This window comes from Dendronephthya gigantea, unplaced genomic scaffold (genome assembly GCF_004324835.1).
Source record: "Dendronephthya gigantea isolate DGI-Jeju-01 unplaced genomic scaffold, DenGig_1.0 000010F, whole genome shotgun sequence".
Taxonomy (NCBI): Eukaryota; Metazoa; Cnidaria; class Anthozoa; order Malacalcyonacea; family Nephtheidae; genus Dendronephthya; species Dendronephthya gigantea.
This window is the reverse complement of record NW_021163020.1, coordinates 3,133,126-3,154,750: the sequence shown is the minus strand read 5'-3', so window position 1 is coordinate 3,154,750 and position 21,625 is coordinate 3,133,126. Positions and strand designations below refer to the sequence as shown.

Sequence of the window (21,625 nt, the reverse complement as noted above, 5' to 3'; positions counted from 1 at the left end):
TAGTCTTATAGATCAAAACTATGAGCCATCTTTTTCTGCGTTGAGTGATTTTTCGTATCACTAGATTAAAGCGTATCCCGCTGGCTAAATCCATGCAGACACTACTTTGATCTATAAGAGAAACTGGACTGTAAACCAGAGCCTTTTACCCATGCTTACATGAATATTCGACATTTTTATGCAATACTTCCAAGCCATGCAGAATGTTGGTTTTTAAATTTGAAATGTTTACATAAAATCTACGAGATTGAAACAAGAATCTCCTGTTGAAAGCAAGAAAATGGCTTATTGTCTCTTAAATGCAACGAGGAGAAGATGTTTCGGTAATCGCTGGTTGCCGAGATCAGTCAGATCACCAGTTGAAGTGCAGAATATCAATTTTAGATTGTGTCGTTCTGGTAGTTTTGTTTACAGGTTCGTTTCAATCGTTTGTCTATCGAGCGTTTATAATTTATAATCCTTAGGCTTGTCGTTGTAAGTTTCTTTGTTAGGATTATAGTAAGGACTATGGTTTAAATAGATCAGTGGATCAAGTGCCTCAGTCCTAATTAAGGGACTATTCCCCTTATATTTTGCAGATGGGTCATAACAGGCCCACCCCTTTTGTGCCAATCATACATCAACAGCTGTTGCACCAAAACATTGATTCTGTATCCTGTCAAATTTGACATGATCTGTGAAATCCTACGCCCCAGGCCAATTATACCTGGTGTAACATACAAACTTTCCACTGCAGGGGATTATTTCCATGTAGAAGTGCAGGTATAAGGTTTATGCATGTCTTGAAATTTGTCATATGTAGATGAAGATTGATCCTAAAGAACCATGAAATGTAATTCATATATAATAGTAGTGTCAAATATATACTGTTGACAAGGAAATAGATTACCTATTTGGACGGATTGTTCATCTTTCACAATTAAGATGAGCATTATCTTCCCCATTTCAAATGCCTTATATGAATGTAATGAAGTTATAAGACAGGCTCAAGTCTTGTGCTATAGTTCTGTGCACAGGTTAATTATTAGCCTGGGTTTTGTTTTAAAGTGAAAATGGAATCTTGTTGGAATTGTTTCTAGATCTTTACGAAGTCTTCCAAATCTTGTCCAGCCGGGTCTACTTAAAGCGACAAAAAATAATGCTCGAACTTTCCTTACATTATCTGGTTTCGTCAATGTTCTTTGTAGAAAAGGACCCAAACTCTTTTCTTCAAAATATTTATGGCTGACTTGCACTGGTGCAGTATGTCTTAAAGCGAAACTAACAACTGCCTATTGTTCTATGAAACTGAGTCATAAAACCACTCCGAAGATAAGAACAGACATAAAACATGATGTTGAAGCCAAAAAGAAGAAACCTAAAATAGCATTTACAGAGTTTTTAAAGTTTTTATGGCCGGATTTGTGGCTGCTCGTACTTGCAAGTTTTTGTGCTTTTGGAGTTGCGTTGGTTAACGTGAAGCTACCATTGCTACTGGGCGAGCTGGTTAATGCTGTGTCTTCTTTATCAGAAGGAAGTATTTCCGACTGCGCGACACTTCTAAAAGCCCCAGCGAAGAAGTTGGTTTTTATTTACGTGACACAAGGGACACTGACGTTCGTTTATATCAGTTTGCTGTCGTCGTTTGGTGAAAGGCTGGCCGCTCGCCTGAGAAACAGCTTGTTTACCTCCCTGGTAAAGCAAGATGTGCAGTTCTTTGACGCCCATAAAACTGGTGAACTCATCAGCAGGTAAGTAAGTTGGAGTTTATAAGACAGGAAATACAAAAAGGACTTCACCAGCAACCCCTGAAACTAAACTTTCAAACCTTACCTTTCAACAATTTTGAATGAAATGAAAACCGAAGTTGATTTTATTCGAGCGACTTAGTTCGGCCGGTCAAATTCGGGTCGCGTGTGCTTGTCTTTAGTTCACTCCAGATGTTCACTCCAGATGTTTTGAAGTCAGTTAAGTGAGATTTTAGGACGAAAATGAAATATAAAGAGTTGGTATAAAGTAATGTGTGATATTTTCTCCAGATGTCCCCCCCCCCTCAATCTTTATATTTTAGTGTGGGAAACTCTACCTCGCTCAGTACACCAATATGGTAATACTCACAATTCAAAATGATTTACAGGCTAAGTTCTGACGTGCAAGACTTCAAAAGTGCGTTTAAACAGATCGTGTCCCAGGGTCTACGCAGTGTCACTCAAACTGTCGGCTGTGTAGTGACGCTCTTCATGATCTCGCCAAAACTCACCCTGTTGATAGGAAGCCTGGTGCCTAGTGTTATTATATGCGGAACATTACTCGGGTCTGTCTTAAGGAAGATGTCTCGCGAGGCGCAGGAACAATTGGCTACTGCTTTGGCCGTTGCGGATGAGTCTTTGGGCAACGTACGAACTGTGAAGGCTTTCGCTATGGAGAAGAAGGAAATAGGGTAAGAGCCTTTGAGTTTCTAGAGTGTAGTGGAAGGACGCAGTTTCAAAAACGCATTCGTGCTTTGTTTCAAAACTATGTAGGAAGAATGAAAAAGTGCAATACTCTCAACGCCCCTCCTTCACCCTCCTCTTTCCTTCTTTCTTGTAACCTTCTTTCACCCTCCCTTCCCTCTATAGTCTCTTCCCTTCTTCACTTTCCCTCGTTTACCCTCCCTACTTTACCTACCCCCTCATTAACCCTTCCTCCTCACTCTCCCTGCCTCCTCACTCACCCTTCCTCCTCATTCACCCATTCTCATTCTTCACACTTCTCCTTTACCCTCCTAAATATCATAATGTGTTCATGCAGGTTATACACCGACGAAGTGGAGCAGTCACGAAGACTGAACGAAAGACTGGGGATAGGTATTGGTGCATTTCAAGGTCTGACTAACGTAACCATCAATGCACTGACCTTAGTCGTGTTATACGCTGGCGCTTCTCAGTTGGCAAGCAGCGAGCTTTCTCCTGGAAATCTGATGAGTTTTCTTGCTTCAACGCAACTCATACAAAGGTCTGTGCTTTTCATGGATGTTGTTTTTTTCCCATCTCTAACAACGACGTACAACTGAATTTAATATACATGTGGGGTCCTTCGGCAATCACGACTAATATCACTTATAAAATTTGCACGTCAAAACAAATAGGATCTTCGTCCCTTGGATAGACCTTTAGAGACCTAGAATTTTTATTCCGCTATATCTGCTTTGTGAAAAAGTGGTCCAGATTTGTTTAATAATGTTGATAAATTACCATTTTTCTGAAGTAAAAGAGGGACTTAACCCTCCACGTGGTTATTTTTGCGGTAAGGGTCTCGGCCCTCAAGCGCCTCCCCCCCGTCCCTCATACTTCAGAATATCAATGAACCCTATAGTATAATAACTAAGACAGTATCGTTCTACAAGTTTTACGGATACCTCATACCTTTCGCGATGCGTGTATAGTATATTACATATATAAGTTCCAATATAACCAAGGAGCAGCGTGGCAGCGTCTTCAAACAACTTAGCATCAAATGTGGTATAATAACTGCCTATAAATAGACAAAACAGGAGGCCCTCAGGTCGAAACGTCGAGAAGTAACTCTCCTGACGAAGGCCCTAAGGTCGAAACGTCGAGAAGTGTTTTGTCTATTTAGGCAGTTGTTATACCACATTTGATGCTAAGTTATTACATATATAGCGCAAGGAGCAATTGCAACGTAGTTTCGACGCAAGCGCAATGGAGTTTCGACCGCAAAGCATTGTGGGAATATTTGACGTCACTTTAAAACTGTGGGAAACCCCAAATTCCTAAATTCCTGGTGCCACAACTTGTTCATACCTGTGTCTCGCTAGAGTTACTTCATTGCTTCAAAACCGCGTCGTATATAGAGCTAGCACATCGAATTTCGTCACAACTGAACTTCCACCCATATTCTACTACACTTTTTTTGGAAAATTTATTTGTGTGAACCTCGAGGTAAGTGTCCCTTCAAGCATAATAATATAAGCTTGTGAACGTATACCTGATTTCGAAAGTAATCCGACAGATACCTAAATAAGGCTGTTGCACATTAACCACATTTAACTTTTAAGCCTTTAAAAGTCAGCTCACTTCCGTAAAAGGCAAAGGCGAAGTATATATCAAACGCTGTTCTTTTTAACATGAATAACTCTATTACCGAATAAAGTGTAAAAGTTTGTTGTTTTGATTAAACTTTTAATTTATTCATATTCAGTTTAAGAATATAAAAAATGACGAAGTATATAATTGATTATTGTATATGATGATGCTATTTTCAACGATTCAAGATTCATAGTTTCGATATTTTTTACTCGTTATTGTATAAATAAATAATGTATAATGAAATACACGCCAGTTACCGATGCGAGTGTTTCATGTGCTGGTGTCGTGTGAAATCTATACAGTGCTTTGTCTGTTCGATGCGGTAGACTACTCCCTCACAACCCAATTATTTAAATTAGCTGTGTGACGTCTGTTGAGACTGAAAATACCATTTATCACTGCACATTTCTCATTTTATCACTGCACGTTCTACTTTCATCATTGCTTGTAATTGTTTATATAATGTAATTGTTTTTATCGCTCTAGAATATTTCAAGGGAATGTCAGGCAAAAGAGAAGAAAAAAATGTCAAACCTGGTGCTAAAGCAATGACATTTTTCAAAGAAGGAAATTATAAAGAAGCGATAAACGAGTATGCCAAGATCCTGAAGACGATGCCAGATGACGAACGTAATAAGAAAGTGGCCCTCTACAATCGTGGGATGTCGTACAACAAACTGGGGAAACACGACTTGGCTTTCGAAGATGGAGAAAGTTGTCTGAAGATTGATCCATTATGGGTTAAGGGATACAAATGTAAGGGGTTGGCTCTTGAAGGCCTGGGAAGACTTAAAGATGCTATTAATACTTTTCTGGAAGGTCAAAAGACGTGTAGTGGCACAGACGAAAATACTGAAGCAATTTTGAATCCCCTTATTGAAAGTTTAAACCAAGTAAGTTGGTCAATGTTCTAACCTGGTCCCCTAATAGATATGTCATGTGAGTATGTATCTGTATATTGTAAACATTTAATCAAACCGTAGCTTTTTTTTTCAGAAATTTCGTCCAGTAATATGATAATCGAACCATATAGACATAGACGTTCATAATGTTGTTGCTTGTTATTTACTGTTCAATCCAGGTTTAATAAACAATTATTGGATGAGGTTTTTGTGATATGCAGAGTTATCAAGGTCGAGGTAAGCGTTATCAGCCGAGCCGAATCACAAAAACCGAATTCAATAATTGTTTTATTATACATTTGAAGAATAGTAAACATAGTATTAAGGAATGAAAAACCTTATTTAATAGCAACATCCAAAAATACATCAATTATTAATACATAAATACATTCAAATGAATACCGCTTGTTAACCACCGCAGGTTCATTTGCAGATAACTCAGTTATCTGCTAGCCGATGACTGAATTTTGCGTGATTGCGCGATTTATCTGTCAACTATTAGCCCATCAAATTGCTTTTACTACTATAATGTATAATAGTACTTTTTAGTTATCCTAGATATACCTTTATTTTGCCAGAAATATATATGCAATTTTCTCCTTTATGCAACTTTATGATTGCTTGGATGACAGCGATCATTCGTTGTTGAATTGTGCATTTGTTGGTGGTTCTTATCATTATTTGTTTACTTTCAGAAGTTAGCTGAGGACAACATAAAAAATACCAAAAAGGTGAAGGGTAAAAAACCAGGAGCCAAAGCAATGGAGTTGTTCAAGGAAGGAAAATTTAAAGAGGCGATAACCCTGTTCACCGCGTATTTAACGACAGAGCCAGATGATTCGAATAAGAAAGTTGCCCACTACAACCGAGGCATGGCATACTACAACCTGGGTGAACATAAAAATGCCTTAGAAGATGGAGAGGAATGCCTGAGAATTGATCCGTTCTGGGCAAAGGGATACAAGTGCAAGGGTTTGGCCTTTTGGAAGGAATGGGAAGGCTTAGAGCAGCTGCGGAGACGTTTATAGATGGTCGAAAAATGTGTGCTCGGTGGGACCAAAATACAGATTCAGTTCTTGGTGAATTAATGAAAAGAATTAACAGAGTGACTGGATTTCTCGAGGATGACCTTGATCTGTCCGATAGAATGAAAAAAGAGACGTACTGCGTGACTTGTAAAAAGTTTGAGAAGGACATGGGTGATGGAAAGAAATTCATAAGCTGTGATAGATGCAAGATGGTTAATTATTGTTGCCAGCGACATAAAGAAGAGAACAGCCATATTCACGATGAGGTTTGTGATGAATTGTTGGCGATGTCAAAAAATTCCTTCAGCGACTTTCACGTTCAAATTTTTCTAAAGGAAGATGCTCTAGCCTTGTTAGCTTTGAAACCCAAGGGACCCAAAGGGCAGCAAGAGATTGACATTTTGAAAAATTTTGAACTTCCACCGGAATACAGAAGTGTCATGGATTATCTGAGAGGCATTGGTGACGGAAATTTTTTGCCGCTGTACCAACTGGACATGTTCAAACCAATAACTCCGTTGCAGCGAAAAGAATTGAACACTTGGACTGATTTGTTTACAATAATTTATAAGAAGGCACGCAAACCGAGAATGACAACCGATTTTGACAGAGTCGTATGCACCAAATGCATCCAAGCAGAAGTTGAAGAACGAGACAAAGATACTATGAGTGAACTCACGCTTCTTCTAACTGATCCCATGACTGTGTTCCATGCGATGAAACAAGTTGGCTTGTTAAACGACCGAGAGAAGGATAAAATACTCAAACTTCACGTTGTAGGTGCTGAACCAATGCATGAAATTCCTAACATCAGAGTTTTTTTTTACGTCCTGTCAAATCTTATTGGATGTGAACTTCGTATTGTTTATGTTGGGCCACTACTTACATCCCCACCAGGACAAGTACAAATCGTTAGTCCAGTGATTACTTTATTTCGAGGGACCTACCAAGAATACATTCTTACCAGTGACTACAAGAAACCGGACTGCATTGTGGCTTTTTTTCCTGGTCTTTACGATGGTACTTATAACTGGCTCCCAGTCGTAGTCTATGCTATTGCAAAGAGGGTTCCGTTTCTATTCACTTGCCACAGTAAAAATGACTACCAGAGAACGAAGGATTGGTTGATGAATGGATGTCAAATGAAACCAGAAATTGTTCAGGATTGCCTTAACCCATTTGGCTCGCGAGAAGCCTGCCAAGAAATTCCCGGTTCTAACTTAATCATGAAAAGGAATATGTTCAGCGTTCTTTTCACGGGAGGAGACTTGGGTGCTTTGGAACGTCTCCTGCGGAATGAAGATAATGAAGTTAATCTTTTCCATTTCTTACTCAGAACCGGAAACATAAAATCATTAGGTGATCTGTTGAAATTAAAGATGAGTAGTAAGGTGTAAGCCACTTTACTACAGCGAGGAAAAGCAGAATTCGACCAGAATTTCAGGAAAATTGTTTGTCGTCCGGACAGTTTTCACAGCAAGCCAAAAACTGTGGTATAAACCCCCAAGTTATATTTTTTACTCATGCAGTTTATTTAACTATCTTTAACATTTACCTTAATCTTTAAAATATCGTACTATACATTGTTGTTGGTTCGCTAAAATACATATAGTTAGCTAACTTTGGTTTGTAGGCCTACGACAACAATGTGTTACACTGCAACAACCATATGTCCAGTGAAGCTCCTTGGCAAGTGATGTCTTGAAACTGTACAAGTGTAGTAGAATATAGGCACAAACTATAGTCTAACCGCAACATAAAGTTTCAAAGAAACCTAGAACTTAGGTCGTACATGTAAAATGTTTTATGATAATCAATGATATTGTAAACAGTTTGAAAACGTAATCGTGTAGCTGAAGACAAATAAACGCATTTCTTCTTTGTACCATAGCGTTGCTTCTGGTATTCTTATATCCACCAAATAAGTGCAAGCATTTCTGGTGTTCACAGCTATATCAGCTGCATGAAGTAACATTCCTTATTAAATTCTATATAGATCAATGGGCAACATTTCTATCCTATTCGGTCAAGTGATCCGTGGACTAAGCGCAGGATCTCGTGTTTTTGAATATATGATGTTGGAGCCTAAGATAAACAACCAGGATGGTTTGTGTCCTCGCCTCAACGAGATCCAAGGAGAGATTTTTTTCAATAATGTTCGCTTTGAGTATCCCACTAGACCTGGTCAGAAAGTACTTAGAGGTTAGAATGATATTTTTTTCGTATTACTGGATTATAGCAATTCATCTTGCGCTTATATTTTAGCAAATTTTTGAAGATACATTGCGACCGACATTTTCTCCTCAATGTTGTATAATCATCATTATATCCATCATTATTCCAATCATCAGCATCAATCATCATCACAATTGTCATTATTACAATCATCATTATTACAATCATCATTATTACAATCATCATTATAGCCATGATTATTCAAATCATCAGATTCAATCATGATCACAATTGTCATTATTACAATCATCAAAATCATCATCTTTCTAATTATTACAACATTATTTCAATTATGATTATCACAATCATTGTTACAATCCTCATCATTCGAATCATTATCACAATCATTATTATCACAATCATCATTGTTACAAACGTCATTATTACAATAATCATTATTAAAATCGTTATTATCACAATCATCATTTCTACAAACGTCATTATAATGATTGTAATAATGATGATTGTGAAAGTGATTATTATAATATCACGATTAATGCTTGCATCATCATTACAATGAACACCACGACCATCGTCCTAGTCATTCACACTATATTTTTATCCGACCTTAGGTCTAAATTTAGTGGTCCGCGCCGGTGAAATGGTGGCATTATGTGGACTTAGTGGATCAGGAAAGTCAACAGTGGCGTCACTTATCGAGAGATTTTATGATGTAGATGGCGGTTCCATCACCATTGATGGACATAATATAGATAAGTTAAGTCCTGCGTGGATACGTGGGGAACTTGTTGGATATATAAACCAGGTGAGATATTCGCAGGGAAAATAGTACGTAGTTACCACAAGATGTGGTGGTGCTTTAACAGACGCTTGTGCATACTTAGGTGGTAGTAGGTGGACCATTTCAATATTTTTCTAAGCTCATGTTACTTGGACTTTTGCTCCAGAGGCAAGCAAATACCACCATGCAATGAAATACTATTAAATTCCTCGATATAGGAGCCAGTGCTGTTCGCAACTTCAGTGTTAGAGAACATTCGATATGGTAAACCAAGTGCAACAGACGAGGAGGTATGCTATACAGGGGTTAGAAGGTGAACGAACAGGTACACTCTAAATAAACAAAAGCGCAAGCAGGTACAATATAGAGGATACTATAAGGTGGACCAGATAGTATGTACACTATACAGGGATTAAAAGTGATCGAGCGGGAGTAAAAGATGGACGAGCATGTGTACATACTATACTGCATAGGGTATAACGCAGGACAAACAGGTACATCATACAGGGGTTAAAGGTGGACGAGGAGATGCAGCATTAATATAAGCGGTAGCAGTTGGATGAGCAGGTACACTATACAGGATAAAAGGTGTTAGGTTAGCTAGACTGTATGTAGGTGGAATTGGACGAACAGGTACATTGGAATGGATTTCTTGTGATATATGTGTATCTTCCTATTCAGGTGCATCTGGCAGCGAGACAAGCAAATGCTCATGACTTTATAACGAAATTCCCGGAGGTAATGCACTGACCACCACTAGTCAGTATCCTTTTGCTGAGGAGTTGAGTTGTCTGGCTTTAAACGACGTTTATCATTCAAAACCGATTTATCTTTGCTTTAAGGGATATGAGACTGTATTAGGCGAACGTGGCGTCACAGTTTCCGGGGGACAGCGACAAAGGTATAAAGGATATTATTCGATAAATTAGATAAATTCGACCGAAGGACGTTAACCTTATAAATTGCACAACGTTTTTTGAAGTATGTATTGTCTTGTCATTTATACAGGATTGCAATAGCAAGAGCCTTATTAAAGGATCCGAAAATACTGATTCTTGATGAAGCCACGAGGTATGACACAATTTGCTGTTATATATAAGCTTTCTACGACTATCATGAATATCAGTTAGAGCTATCAAGTCTTAGTAAAAGTTACTGTGTAGGGGTCGCTTGTTGAAACATTCCAAAGCGTTTGTGTAATAAATTCTGAATCATTTTTCTGCTGAAATCATTTCTGAATCAATTAAAATTTCTTGTGTTTTAAAGTTTCTAAAACGAAACGAATTACCCAAAACGTTGGATTGATTAAAAAGTACAATACAATATCACTAATTCATATAATAAAGACGTTCCCTAATTATTTATATCCATCATAAATACAGTAGAAACAGAATACATGCATTTTGACTTTTTATTCAAGCGCTCTCGACGCTGAGTCGGAAAGGGTCGTTCAAGAAGCACTGGATCAGCTGACCGAAGGAAGAACTGTATTGGTGATTGCGCATCGTCTTAGCACGATACAAGAAGCTGGTATGTTAAGGCAGTTGTATTGATCTGAAAACATAGTCTGGATGGCGAATCGAGTACCAATATTTAATCCAAAAAGCCATTTTTAAAGCCGGAATATCCAATAAGATAATTTTTTATCTGAAAAAGCAATAGAGAAACAGACAAATATACTTTCTGATGTATCAGCGTCAGAAATAACATCCGTCGTCTCTTTTAATAGCATTTAGTGAGGATAATCCGTGTTGTACTCGTGTGATCCCGTCGGCAAGTTAGAAACACATTGATTTGAAATATTTTTATTTTAGACGCAATAGCTGTATTGTCAGACGGAAAAATAAAAGAGGTAGGGAAAACTTTATTATTTCTTAGTTATTATGATCGCTGAGATGGATATAGTGGAAGTTACATTGTTGATTATGATCATATCGGTCATGATACTGGTGTTGGACGTTGGTAGAATATCATGATTCTGCTGTTGGTAGTTGTTAAGGTTGGTAATGTACTGGTTTTGGTTGTTTTGATAATTGTGCTGAAATTGATGATTGTGGTGTTTATAGTTGCGATGGTAACGATGCTGTTTATGGTAGTTGTAATAGTTGTGCTGAATGTAATGATCCAGGAGTGGTAGTTATGCTGATTGGTTGGAATGTGTTGGATGGTAACGATGTATCTTATGATAGTCTGTGCTGAATTACTTGTGATGGTAGTTACGATAACGATACAAGTATTGCTGCTATAGTTGTGATGGTAACATTACTTGTTGTGCTAAATGTGATGATACTGGTGTGTGGTTTTGATGGGGATGTTTGTGGTGGTACTGGTGATGGCAATGTCATCGTGATGTTCCTGACAGTGATAGTTATGATGGTGGTAATACGTATGATGCTAGTTATGTTTATAATGGTGGTAAATAGGAAGAGTACAAATGTTGGCAGCCATGGCGACGATTGTCCTCATGCGATGTGTCTTCATTTTAGCTTGGAACTCATACAGAACTGATTAAAAAGAACGGTCTTTACGCTGAACTTGTGAGAAGACAGACTATCCTATTACATCATCATCACTATCAATAGAGTTCTCCTTCAGTTGATAACAACAAAATTCAGGTCAGTTAGTGCATGTTAGCTTCGAAATATTGACAAATATTGTCTCATGCATGTTAAATTTAGCGACGCCTTAATTTCATGAACATGGATTCAAGACTTGCAATGAAACAAAATTCTTCGAAGTATTGTTTAACAAAATAGTTTTATTCACTTTAAACATAACGTGATGTATTTGATACAGTCATATAATCATGATTATAAGATAACTATGTATAGTACTTTATGTTATAATGATCTGGCAATACACACGACAACATATACAAACCAATCACTGCAAATTTTAGTTGCGGTCTCCTAAACTAAGTGGGTTTTTCTCGAGCGCCTAAGACACAAACAATTGTTCACCAAATTAAAGTTACAATACAAGATCTACACACAAACATAAAAATCCCATTTTTGTGTTAAAATAAACAAAAGGGAAACTGGTCTTTAAAATACAAATCCATTATCGTCTAAAACTAATCTTATATTAATGTGGATATATTTACAACTGGGGTTTGCTATAGTGAAGCTCCAAACGCCTTTCAAACAACATTATGTTTCCATTTTCATCTTAACCATTATTTTTTCTTCTAAATTTATAAAAGGAGATTAGGTTAGGTTTCATATATCATTAAACCACAGGAGAACATTCATGCATATATAAAGAAATTTTTGTATTCTTCATGATGAATTTTGGAATCACCTATAGATCGATACTTTTCTGAGACTTACTTCTTTGAGGAGCATGTGTGTCTTTTTATTGCCTTATTCATGTCGTTTTTGCTCAGTCTAACCATTAGCTTCTCGATTGTCATGTGCTTTTTTCCCTTACAAGATAAAGCAAAAAAATATTTCAGGAGAATTCCAGAGAAGAGGACTCTGTTAGGGCCTTTCTTGGAATGGACTTGCTCTAGGGTACTGTTTCATACAACTATATGTGTATACAACTGATACAGACTGGCCCTTAAATATCTCGAATAGATTCTCGGGGGAAATACAAATGGGGCGGAGTTTCATGTGTCCCTTAGTATCTCTTTTTGTAATTACCTTCTTTGCTAAAATCAGAACTTCTCCATTGACTCTTCTGAATTTCTTTCTACATGACACTTTCAACTGTATCTGGTGTGAGGCGATGTTTGTGCAGGATGATCGAGCGAGGATTGCAACGTTACCTTGACGTCGTCCTATTCTCGCATGGAAAACTGTAAGAAGAATTTACGAACGTTCATTCAGAATATCACACGGTGAACAGAGTTTGATGTGTGATCTTGTTTGTGACTTGTTTGCATGTGTAAGTTTTTAATTACGTCAGCAGAATACACAGGAATAAGCACTAGCAACTAGTTAACTATAGGCGTTTGGGCGTTGAGAAATGACTTGAGGTTATGAAATGAGTCTTTTGTCCAGAATTTGAAAAAAACTCTTATGTGAAGACTTTGTGAAATTTTTCAAATTCCACTTGCAACCATGAATATATATAAACATGACACTTATTGCAAAAGAAGGCAGGACAACATACCGTAATCATATTTCCTTAAAAAGGCTTGATTGATACTTTTTCGACGCGAGGACACTTGAGAACGTTTGGGACAATGAACTGTGTGAAAAAAAATTGTGGTGAACATTGATGATCGCGGGTTTGATTTCTGCCAGTGTGCCTGAGTGGCGTTCAGCCTAAAATGTGGGCTTTTCGCCAACGAAGATATTGACCGTAATTCATACTGTATTGTACCTTATCGCAATTTATACTTATAGTCTTGTAAAAATACCGCTTAACCTTATCTGATTTATCCTAACGATGACTGAATGGTTAGCGAGATGTAGATAAATACATAAAGTCAGGTGTACTTTGCAGTTTGCCCAAAGATTGGACATATATTTTCCTTTTATGTTTCCATATTTAAAAACCTGATATTAATATTCCGGAATGAAGTAGTGGAAAATATCGCATTAATTCCATGGTATTCCGCCGGTATTAATTCCATGCCCAGAATTCACGAGTTTAATCCTTAATCCAATCCTTTAGAGTAAGTAGTTTAGGATTAAAATTAAGATTATATTCGTACATTCTGGACACGAAATTACTACCATATCGTCACCACGCTTCCACTTCCAACACTTTTCCACTGAGCGCGCGCGAATACAAAAATACATTTTTTGGAATATTACAAACAAGTATTTTTCATGTAAACAAATTAACAGATTGTTTTAAATATGATTCAATATGCGTATTGTACAATTAGCAGTTTCATCTCTTACATCAATACGCGGAAATCCTGAATAACACAATATGTCCAGATTTATCTCTCGCACGGAAAACAAAATCTCCGCCTACAGTATTTAGTCAAGTGTTTTTCAAATTTCCGCTGGGCGGGATTTTCGATGGGAATTGAATCGTTGCGAGTGAAACCCACAGGCTTACAGCTACCTAAATAAACTTGTTATACTGAGTAACACCTCTGGTTCCATGCTGTTCTTCCTAAAGATCCAGGGGGCTCTATTAATCCAGTCAGTGTTAATATACTTATTCCGGATGTGAAACAAGGACCTCAGGATACAGGCGCTGTGTCATTTCCAAAACTGTTCTTGCAAAGTCGAGAAAGGACTATATCATTTTTATGTCTATCTTATACAAACAGTAGTCTTCTTTTACTGGTCAGTAGCCCAGCAGATGGAAAACTCGTCTGTCTTTCTTATCAAAACTTCAATTAACATATGTTTGCTAATGCCTTTTACAACTCAGCGTGAGACTCTGCGAGATGGGCAGGTGAAAGCCCTGTACACATTCTCGCCTAGAAGCATATGGCTTTTAGGCTAGGCTCCAGAAAGAATGTATACATCATTCTTTCGCTAAAAGCCATGTGTTTGCATGCGAGAACAGTCGTTACCATTAATACGTCTCCCAGCAGTCCGTAATGGGAAAGCGATAAAGAGTTAAATGACAGCCTAATGGCTTCAATACATTCAGTTTGTGACGAACGTGATCCTAGAATCCATATCTGAAATACCAGAATGTTTTTGTTGAAAGTGATTGTTTTTCCACAGACTAGGCATGCAGGCGTTGCTAAACATTGAGTTGAAGGTGTAAACTAGTTAATTAGTTTTGGCTTTCCCACTAAAGTCTTCCCATGGTCTGATTAGTAGAGGTCGTGACAGCGTCTAATTTCATAACCGTACATTATATGAATTTCAAAGTTCCATGAGAGTACTTAATAGGTAGCTTGCTTTGCTTCCTTGCTTTGACAAAAACATGAAAACGATTGTCTTCAGTGCCTATTTCAATCGAAGCGAATGGATGAAGCAAACGTTAATGTACATTAGGCAACAGTGAAGAAATACAAATAAAAAAAACCCAACTTATCTAGAAAAAAAAAGAAGATGACGCAAGTGGGAATTCATGTGAAGATTAAGATTTTCGAGTTCTCCCTCCAGCAATTTCCTGATCTTATGTATATCATTCACATAATTCCTTAAAAAAAAAGGCGAACCGCTTTGATCAAGAGTGCTTGCTGCAAGTGCTATCATCCCGTTTCCCGAGCGGTAGACTTCTCGATCTTTTGTTGTCTTTTATGAGATATAACTAATGAGCAACTGCTACTTTGATGTTGTATTCGAAAGCCAATTTACGCCTTATCAAGTTGAGGAATTTTCCGCTAGAGCAAAACTAAAATATGCGATGATGGGATTACCACGCAGTCTTATACCTCAGGTCTCTCACGCAAAGTATTGTAAATTATGATGATCAGTATAGGTGATCCAAATTCGAGGCGCAGAGCGATGCTTAGAGTATCATGATCATGTAGAATACCACGTTAATGCCAGCTCGAGTGCGCCACTTTGCGCAAGCTGTATAATTAAGTGCAAAGCATGCAAGCTGCGATAATGCGCAATTTATGAGCTCGCATTAAACGTTAATTTAGAAGGTTCCCCGCAAATGTTTGCATCACCTCCCTTGTTCACAGCGCGCTTTTTCGACCACCAAGAAGGTGTACCTCGCGTATACGTGCGATCTCGCGACGTTGTTTAGCATGGAATACGCGTGTTCTAAAATGCTTATTTCAGTCGCTTATATTGTGCTTAAACAACGTTCCAATTTAACCAAGGCGAAGTGTCTTCTAACAACTTCGCATTAAATTTCGTAGCCATATATATATAACAACTGCTTAAAGAAAGAGTGTTTACCAAATTTGATGCTTTCGTAACAAATTCAACTTTCATGTGTAACTTCTTCAGCTTTCGCATGACATGGAAAGCATGAAGTGCAAAATATGGGCAATCTACTCTGTTGTCAAACTTAACGAAAATTCCAGCTCTAATAAGAGCTAATTAGCTACAACTGGATATTAGGGGATGTTGTAATGCTATTTTGCCGGTATAATTCAACTAGAGAGGAGGATGGTTATACATAGCATGTCAATTTATCTCTAGGTGTACAAAAGCATGATTGCTTGTCCGCCGACTATTTTCACCAAATGAAACATTGGCTAATGGTGCGACCGACTACACCGACTTTGGTTGTAATCTTTTGATGTATATCCGTTTTGTTTTTGCATTTATCCTTAACGTTGCGCCGCGTTTAATTTATCTAGTTAATCTCCCCAAAATACACATCATAATAATTATATAGAATACGGCAGCGAATTTTTTGAACAATTGAAATGCACTTACACTTCAGTTGTTGTGGAGCCGGCGTTGTTGGCATCGGTGTTGTCGTACCGACGAAGGCATTCGGAGCGATGCAGATTCCTTCGTTGTGATCAGGCAATCCGCTACAGTTCAGATTACCTGGCCAAGTAAAGTTCAACCTCGTAATGCTTTGTATACAATCTCTGTAGACGTTCTCGCAAAGACTTCGACACGGTGGCACCATCGTGGATGACGATTCAGAAATACAGATAGGCAGGAGCACAGAGCACAAGAAGAACACGAGATCCTCTGAACATTTAGTTTTGACCAGTTCCTGTATTTTGGGCTTTTCGGTGAAGAGTTGTACGTTGAATTGATCAGGGATGGCGAAGAAATTTGGCAGTCGAGTTTGGTCGTATTTCGATTCGTTTGTTCTGCACAAAGGCACTACGATTTTTTCGCATTTTGCCCTTCTGTCGTAGGGGTAGGACGTTTGCCAGGCGAGTGCGGTTGTGAAGAGAGAAAGAAAGAACCAAGGAATTGCCATTTTGAAACAGGATCGCCAACAGAATTAACGTCAAAGTATCGATTCTCGAATTTAGTCGAAAAGCTAACACTTGCTGAGAGTTTTTGGTATTGACAACCCAGATGAACTTTTCGGTCTATGTTATGAATTCCACTAAAATATTTAGGTTGGGATCGAGTTCGTTGTTGAGAAATTCTAAAATCTTCTTAACAGCTTTTGGAGGCTTCCTCAGTTTCGACAGCCAAGCACTGTGAGTTTTCTTCAACTTCAAAAGCTTACCTTCAAACGACTGAACTTAAACCTCTGTGGCTGTAATACAGAGCTTGTTTCTTGCACTGTAACACTAGTCACTGAAAATGACAAACACTACGTTAGGAAGAGAATTGATATCCGAATTACCAATCACATCGAATTTTCAACCCAGCCTTCGAGGACACGGGCTCGCACTTGTGTGCTGAGTATTCTGCCAATTTTCAAGACGACTGTTTTCGTCGCTCGTGCGAGTATGTTTACAAACAACGAAGTATAGCAAGCATCTATTGTTGGCCAAAGTTTTATATCGAGCTTGTCTGTTACCAGTTCTGTCTTAGCCAATGAGAGACCGTGTTTAAACGAGATTTATGCCGTTTGAATGCCATTTTAAAGAGGCTACGAAAGAGCAGAGGTTAAGACCTTTAATAGTCTTATACTGTGCATGAAATAACATTGATAGGTGATGGTATTTACCTCTCTACACGTGAGCGAAAACCATTCATGGGGTATCACAAGTGCTGACATTTGAAACGCAGATGGTATTTCTGATTCTGGTCGTGTTTCGAGGGCCAAAACTCGTGCGTCGTGACTATCGCAGTATGCATACACTGAAAATTAACTTTTGCTTTGCAAATATCTCTCCTCAGTCACTTCAGGATCGGCATCTTCTGAGCCAACTGAACCATTTGGCCTTAGATTAATAGCCTCAAAAAATATGGACTGTGCAAGAAGAAAACGTTAGCCACGACCCACGGCTTTCTAACACGACATACGAATCAAAAGCTTAACCAGATGTGCTTTGAAATATGTGATTGACGTCAACACGGAAAGAAAACGTGTCGCCAGACCAAATTTCGGGACCTCCCTTCTAATAAAAACAGCACGAACATTTAAAAAAACGTAGCAGTTTTCATGAGATGCTGTCACAAGCACACGTACCAAAGATTAGAGGTACTTCAACTAAGGCCTCTTCCCGCAGCTGCTAACGATTCGCATGTTTCATCCACGAATTTGCTTGACATTTATCTCGCACACAAAACTGACAAAAGCAATAATTTTCTCGACTGTAATGACACAAAAACGAGACTACAAACTATTGGGTCAAAAGTAAAAAAGGAGTAAGGTCTATTCTATGCAATTTGCCCTATAGAAACATTGTGACTGTCTGGGATGTTCGCTTTCAGTCACGCTGATGGACCCAGCTTTATTTGAAGCCATATCAAATACTCTTGGTTCAAACTTCAAAGCTCATGCCATTTTTTTTATTGACTATATATGCCTATGCACTTACTAGTCTGCAACTTCACCTCTGGTTTCAGTGTGTTTGGAATCCACAAAGTAGCGGATTTTCCTGAGAATTCAATTTACTTTTCAGTAAATGGTAGACACTCTACAAGACTCTAACATACACTATCAATTAAATGAACGAAGTGCAGACTAGCTCCTAATCGCACCTCCGGAGAATACTCGAAATCAATCTGGTATAGACGTATATCTAATTATAGTCGGTAAAGAGATGAAAGTGTGTGAAAAGTTCAAATGAATTGTTTATGTTTTCTCCTGAAATAATTCTCGTGATTTCTGGGCAAATGATTCAGTGCGGAATGTTAGTTTAGTCTAGATTTCTATTGTATATTGGGCTTTATGGGCCGGATACATCTGGAGGAGTCGTTACATAGTTTGTTTATCCTTAACACCCATCACACGCCCTTGTCTCTAAACACTGTCCACGGCTTATTCATTCTAAGAATATACAATATGAGTAAAAATATATTTCGCACCAAACTTGGTATCAATTAGCAGGCCAGTTTTTCACCTTTAATTTTATACATCATTCATATCTGTGATATATATAACCTAGTGACGGCTGGCAAAGACAACTGTGTAAAACAGAAGCTTGTGCTATGTTGATATCATCTCAACTAACCTGACATGATGGGAAAAATATTCTGAGTTTCTGAGTTGGCTGAACTTTGGACGACCTTTTACATTGTTTTCGTGCACAATTATTTGACCCGTCACTCTAACGTCTTGTAGAATAGTTGAAAATTGAAATGACTAGCTATTTGATTTGCGGCTGAACTTGACTTTGATAAAAAAAAGTTTATGGGTCAGGGCGCCAGACAGGGAGAAGAAGGAACCTCCTGATTAGTTTTTAGGGAAATTTGAATGTTGTCATCATGCTTCGCTTCTGTTCACTAATTTTAGCAGTTTCCCCCCCCCCCCGAGTTTTATCAGAAGAGAAAAAGTGATCTTGATCCAATAATTTTTACAATAATTCAAATTCATTAACTGAATCAATCTTAATAAAAACTGCGTAAATAAAAATTGATATAAGACGACACTACTACATTCATGTCTATCAATTCCACGTTCTACATCGATAATGCGTCCTATATATGGGAATGCACAATCACGTCCAAGATCGTGAGCACGGCAACATGGAATGTCGATCGATAGGAGAAACCAAACTCTGCCGCATAGTTAACTCCAATGTTATATATAACACGTCTTTTACAATCGGTCTGGTTAATAAAGCAAGTAATAAACTGTAGACTGTTGTCAGCTTTATTACACACAGTTAATACATTGTTGATAATGACGCACTTGCATCCGAATGTGTTAAAAACAACCTGCGTATAATGGTACTGATTATGGGGCGTTTATCATCTGGTAAGTTTATCTGTCTTGTTCTGTCAAATCACAGTCGCTGTTAAATTATCAATACTGTCAGACAGTTGACAATTTTGTTACATTTTTAAAATCAATCTTAGGTTCCTCATTCATGTCCACTTTTTTTACTGGCACTCCTGCCACGTGAGGCACACGGTCACGCACCATCGTAATGTACGTTGACTGCGCATGTCCGTCAATCAGTTTGCGAGTATAGGACTTGCTCTCTCGTGCTGACGCCAGATATGGTCTAATAGGTATGATACCAATAGATTTTTTAAGCCGGTTTTCCACTAGCGATATTTTTCGCGCGAAGTGACATTTTACTTTTGTTTCCGAGCTCTCAACTGCAACCATCTGGAACTAATTGCTCAAATACAAAGGAATAAAGTCGCTTCGCGCGAAAAATATCGCTCGTGGAAAACCGGCTTTACACCAATTCCTTGATAAAACCTTGCAGCTCCAACTCCTTTTATTCAAGAATTCCTGGTTCCACAACTATATTATCCTTACACTGTGATTATGTACTTCATGTAATACACAATGAAATGAACTGTGCCTTTCCTGTATTTAGGTGCTGGTTTCTTATTTTTGTTTCTTCTAAGTTTTGAACTTAAAAATGAAAGTACATCGTCACTATGAATAGACTGTAGTTGGAAAGGTTTATGACGAATATAAAGGATTTTTTGAATACAGAAATTTAATACGTTTTGCCGTTTTTGGGATGTCTTTTAAAAGAGCTGGCGATGATCATTGTGCATTGAGATTACAAAAAGTTAGTAAAATCCTATCAAAATATGTTTTACATGTATTTCAACTTGTATCATAATAATCATTATATTATATAAAGCGATTTGGATAATTTGTTAGTCAGTTTGTAATAGTATTAAACTTAGTGAGAGTGTGAGGCAGCTGCTTTATGGGCTGACTCATGATTAATGAGGTCTAAAGTTTTATGTTTCCTGAATTAAAACGTGTGTTTTGTAGAAACAGCGCGTTGCTGGATTGTTTGCAGAAGATATACCTGCTGATGAAGTCAGCCAGACCAGAAGTGGGAAGTATGTAAAGTTCTGTTAATAATAAATCCGATACCGTCAATCTGTCATCACATATAAAGAACAATTTTGTATGTAGATAAGTAGATTTATGTGGGAAGGGTGAATGAGCAATAGATATGTGCACCACAGCCAGAAAATTCAACTCTATAGCAATATTGGACATTTCTTAAAATTTTTAGGTATGTGTGCCTGGTTTGTCCCCACAATCCAGTCCTGGATACCATGCCAATGTTATCAATGCATAGACAGGGAAGAAAACATTTAGCAAGTAAGTTTAACATTCTGCAGGTAATCTGCAAGACACCCCCTTTCTTTTCATTATTGTGCTGAATGTGTGACCATTCATGCACCCAGATACTTTGGGAAAAAGATTGCGATAGAGCAGGTGTGTGTTATAGAATTTGAGGCTCCTTTCAAAGTATTAGCTAATGGAAGTATTTCAGTAGCAGTGGCATTGCTTATGTATCAACTATTTTTTTTCTTTTATTTATGTTCGTGATTTGCCCCTTTTGTTTTAACATTATTCAAAATTCAAAAACATTCTATGTTTACATGCCTGCCATGCATTGCATGGTGGGTATTTTTGTTTGGCGTAGCAACCACCAAAGATATGTTGTTTATGACTAGACAAATTTGTATGATTGAAACAAGGTGTACACTTTATTCATTGCTAGATATGTCCATAAAGATAGAAAAAGAACACAACCTTAACGAACTTCTGCAAAAACAGAAGCATGAATTATATTTAAAAGAAGCAAGTGTTATTAATGTCGCATCAGATGTTGGAAACATGACTTCACATCTCAATGATGCATCACAAACTGCCCCGTTGCTTGCCAAAACAAATGAATTGAAGGAAAGCATTGTTAGAAGACATTCGAAATTTGATGATGAAAAAGGCATAAGAGAATCTCAAGTT

The 21,625-nt window shown here is 37.8% G+C and overlaps 2 protein-coding genes across 2 annotated transcripts; one reads left to right on the top strand and one right to left on the bottom strand.

The window, feature by feature from the left end:
* The first annotated feature begins 167 nt into the window (after window positions 1–167).
* LOC114518030 (ATP-binding cassette sub-family B member 8, mitochondrial-like) lies at window positions 168–13,431 on the top strand. The gene is made up of 14 exons (XM_028537920.1): window positions 168–414; window positions 1,080–1,730; window positions 2,117–2,419; window positions 2,770–2,973; window positions 7,994–8,199; window positions 8,805–8,998; window positions 9,193–9,264; window positions 9,656–9,712; window positions 9,817–9,875; window positions 9,983–10,045; window positions 10,395–10,504; window positions 10,789–10,826; window positions 11,461–11,589; window positions 12,407–13,431. Exons 1-13 carry the CDS (start codon window positions 281–283, stop codon window positions 11,554–11,556), a joined length of 2,187 nt encoding a protein of 728 aa, XP_028393721.1. The 5' UTR covers window positions 168–280; the 3' UTR covers window positions 11,557–11,589; window positions 12,407–13,431.
* Window positions 11,713–17,421, bottom strand: LOC114518032 (secreted frizzled-related protein 3-like). Its single transcript, XM_028537922.1, has 5 exons — window positions 16,240–17,421; window positions 13,091–13,168; window positions 12,619–12,773; window positions 12,304–12,398; window positions 11,713–12,161 (listed from the first exon to the last, which is right to left on the bottom strand). The coding sequence occupies exons 1-5, from the start codon at window positions 16,742–16,744 to the stop codon at window positions 12,143–12,145; spliced, it is 852 nt and encodes a 283-aa protein (XP_028393723.1). The 5' UTR covers window positions 16,745–17,421; the 3' UTR covers window positions 11,713–12,142.
* Between the last annotated feature and the right edge of the window lie 4,204 nt (window positions 17,422–21,625).

What these genes read in the sequence shown, in the direction of transcription:
- LOC114518032 (XM_028537922.1), bottom strand. Translation starts at nt 16,744, where the DNA reads ATGGCAATTCCTTGGTTCTTTCTTTCTCTCTTCACAACCGCACTCGCC. An exon ending in TTTAAGGAAATATGATTACG is followed by an intron (nt 12,774 to 13,090) that starts GTATGTTGTCCT and finishes TTCTTCTTACAG; the next exon opens with TTTTCCATGCGAGAATAGGA. An exon ending in TTCTGATTTTAGCAAAGAAG is followed by an intron (nt 12,399 to 12,618) that starts GTAATTACAAAA and finishes TTATCTTGTAAG; the next exon opens with GGAAAAAAGCACATGACAAT.
- LOC114518030 (XM_028537920.1), top strand. Translation starts at nt 281, where the DNA reads ATGGCTTATTGTCTCTTAAATGCAACGAGGAGAAGATGTTTCGGTAAT. An exon ending in TCTGGTAGTTTTGTTTACAG is followed by an intron (nt 415 to 1,079) that starts GTTCGTTTCAAT and finishes AATTGTTTCTAG; the next exon opens with ATCTTTACGAAGTCTTCCAA. An exon ending in ACTGGTGAACTCATCAGCAG is followed by an intron (nt 1,731 to 2,116) that starts GTAAGTAAGTTG and finishes AATGATTTACAG; the next exon opens with GCTAAGTTCTGACGTGCAAG.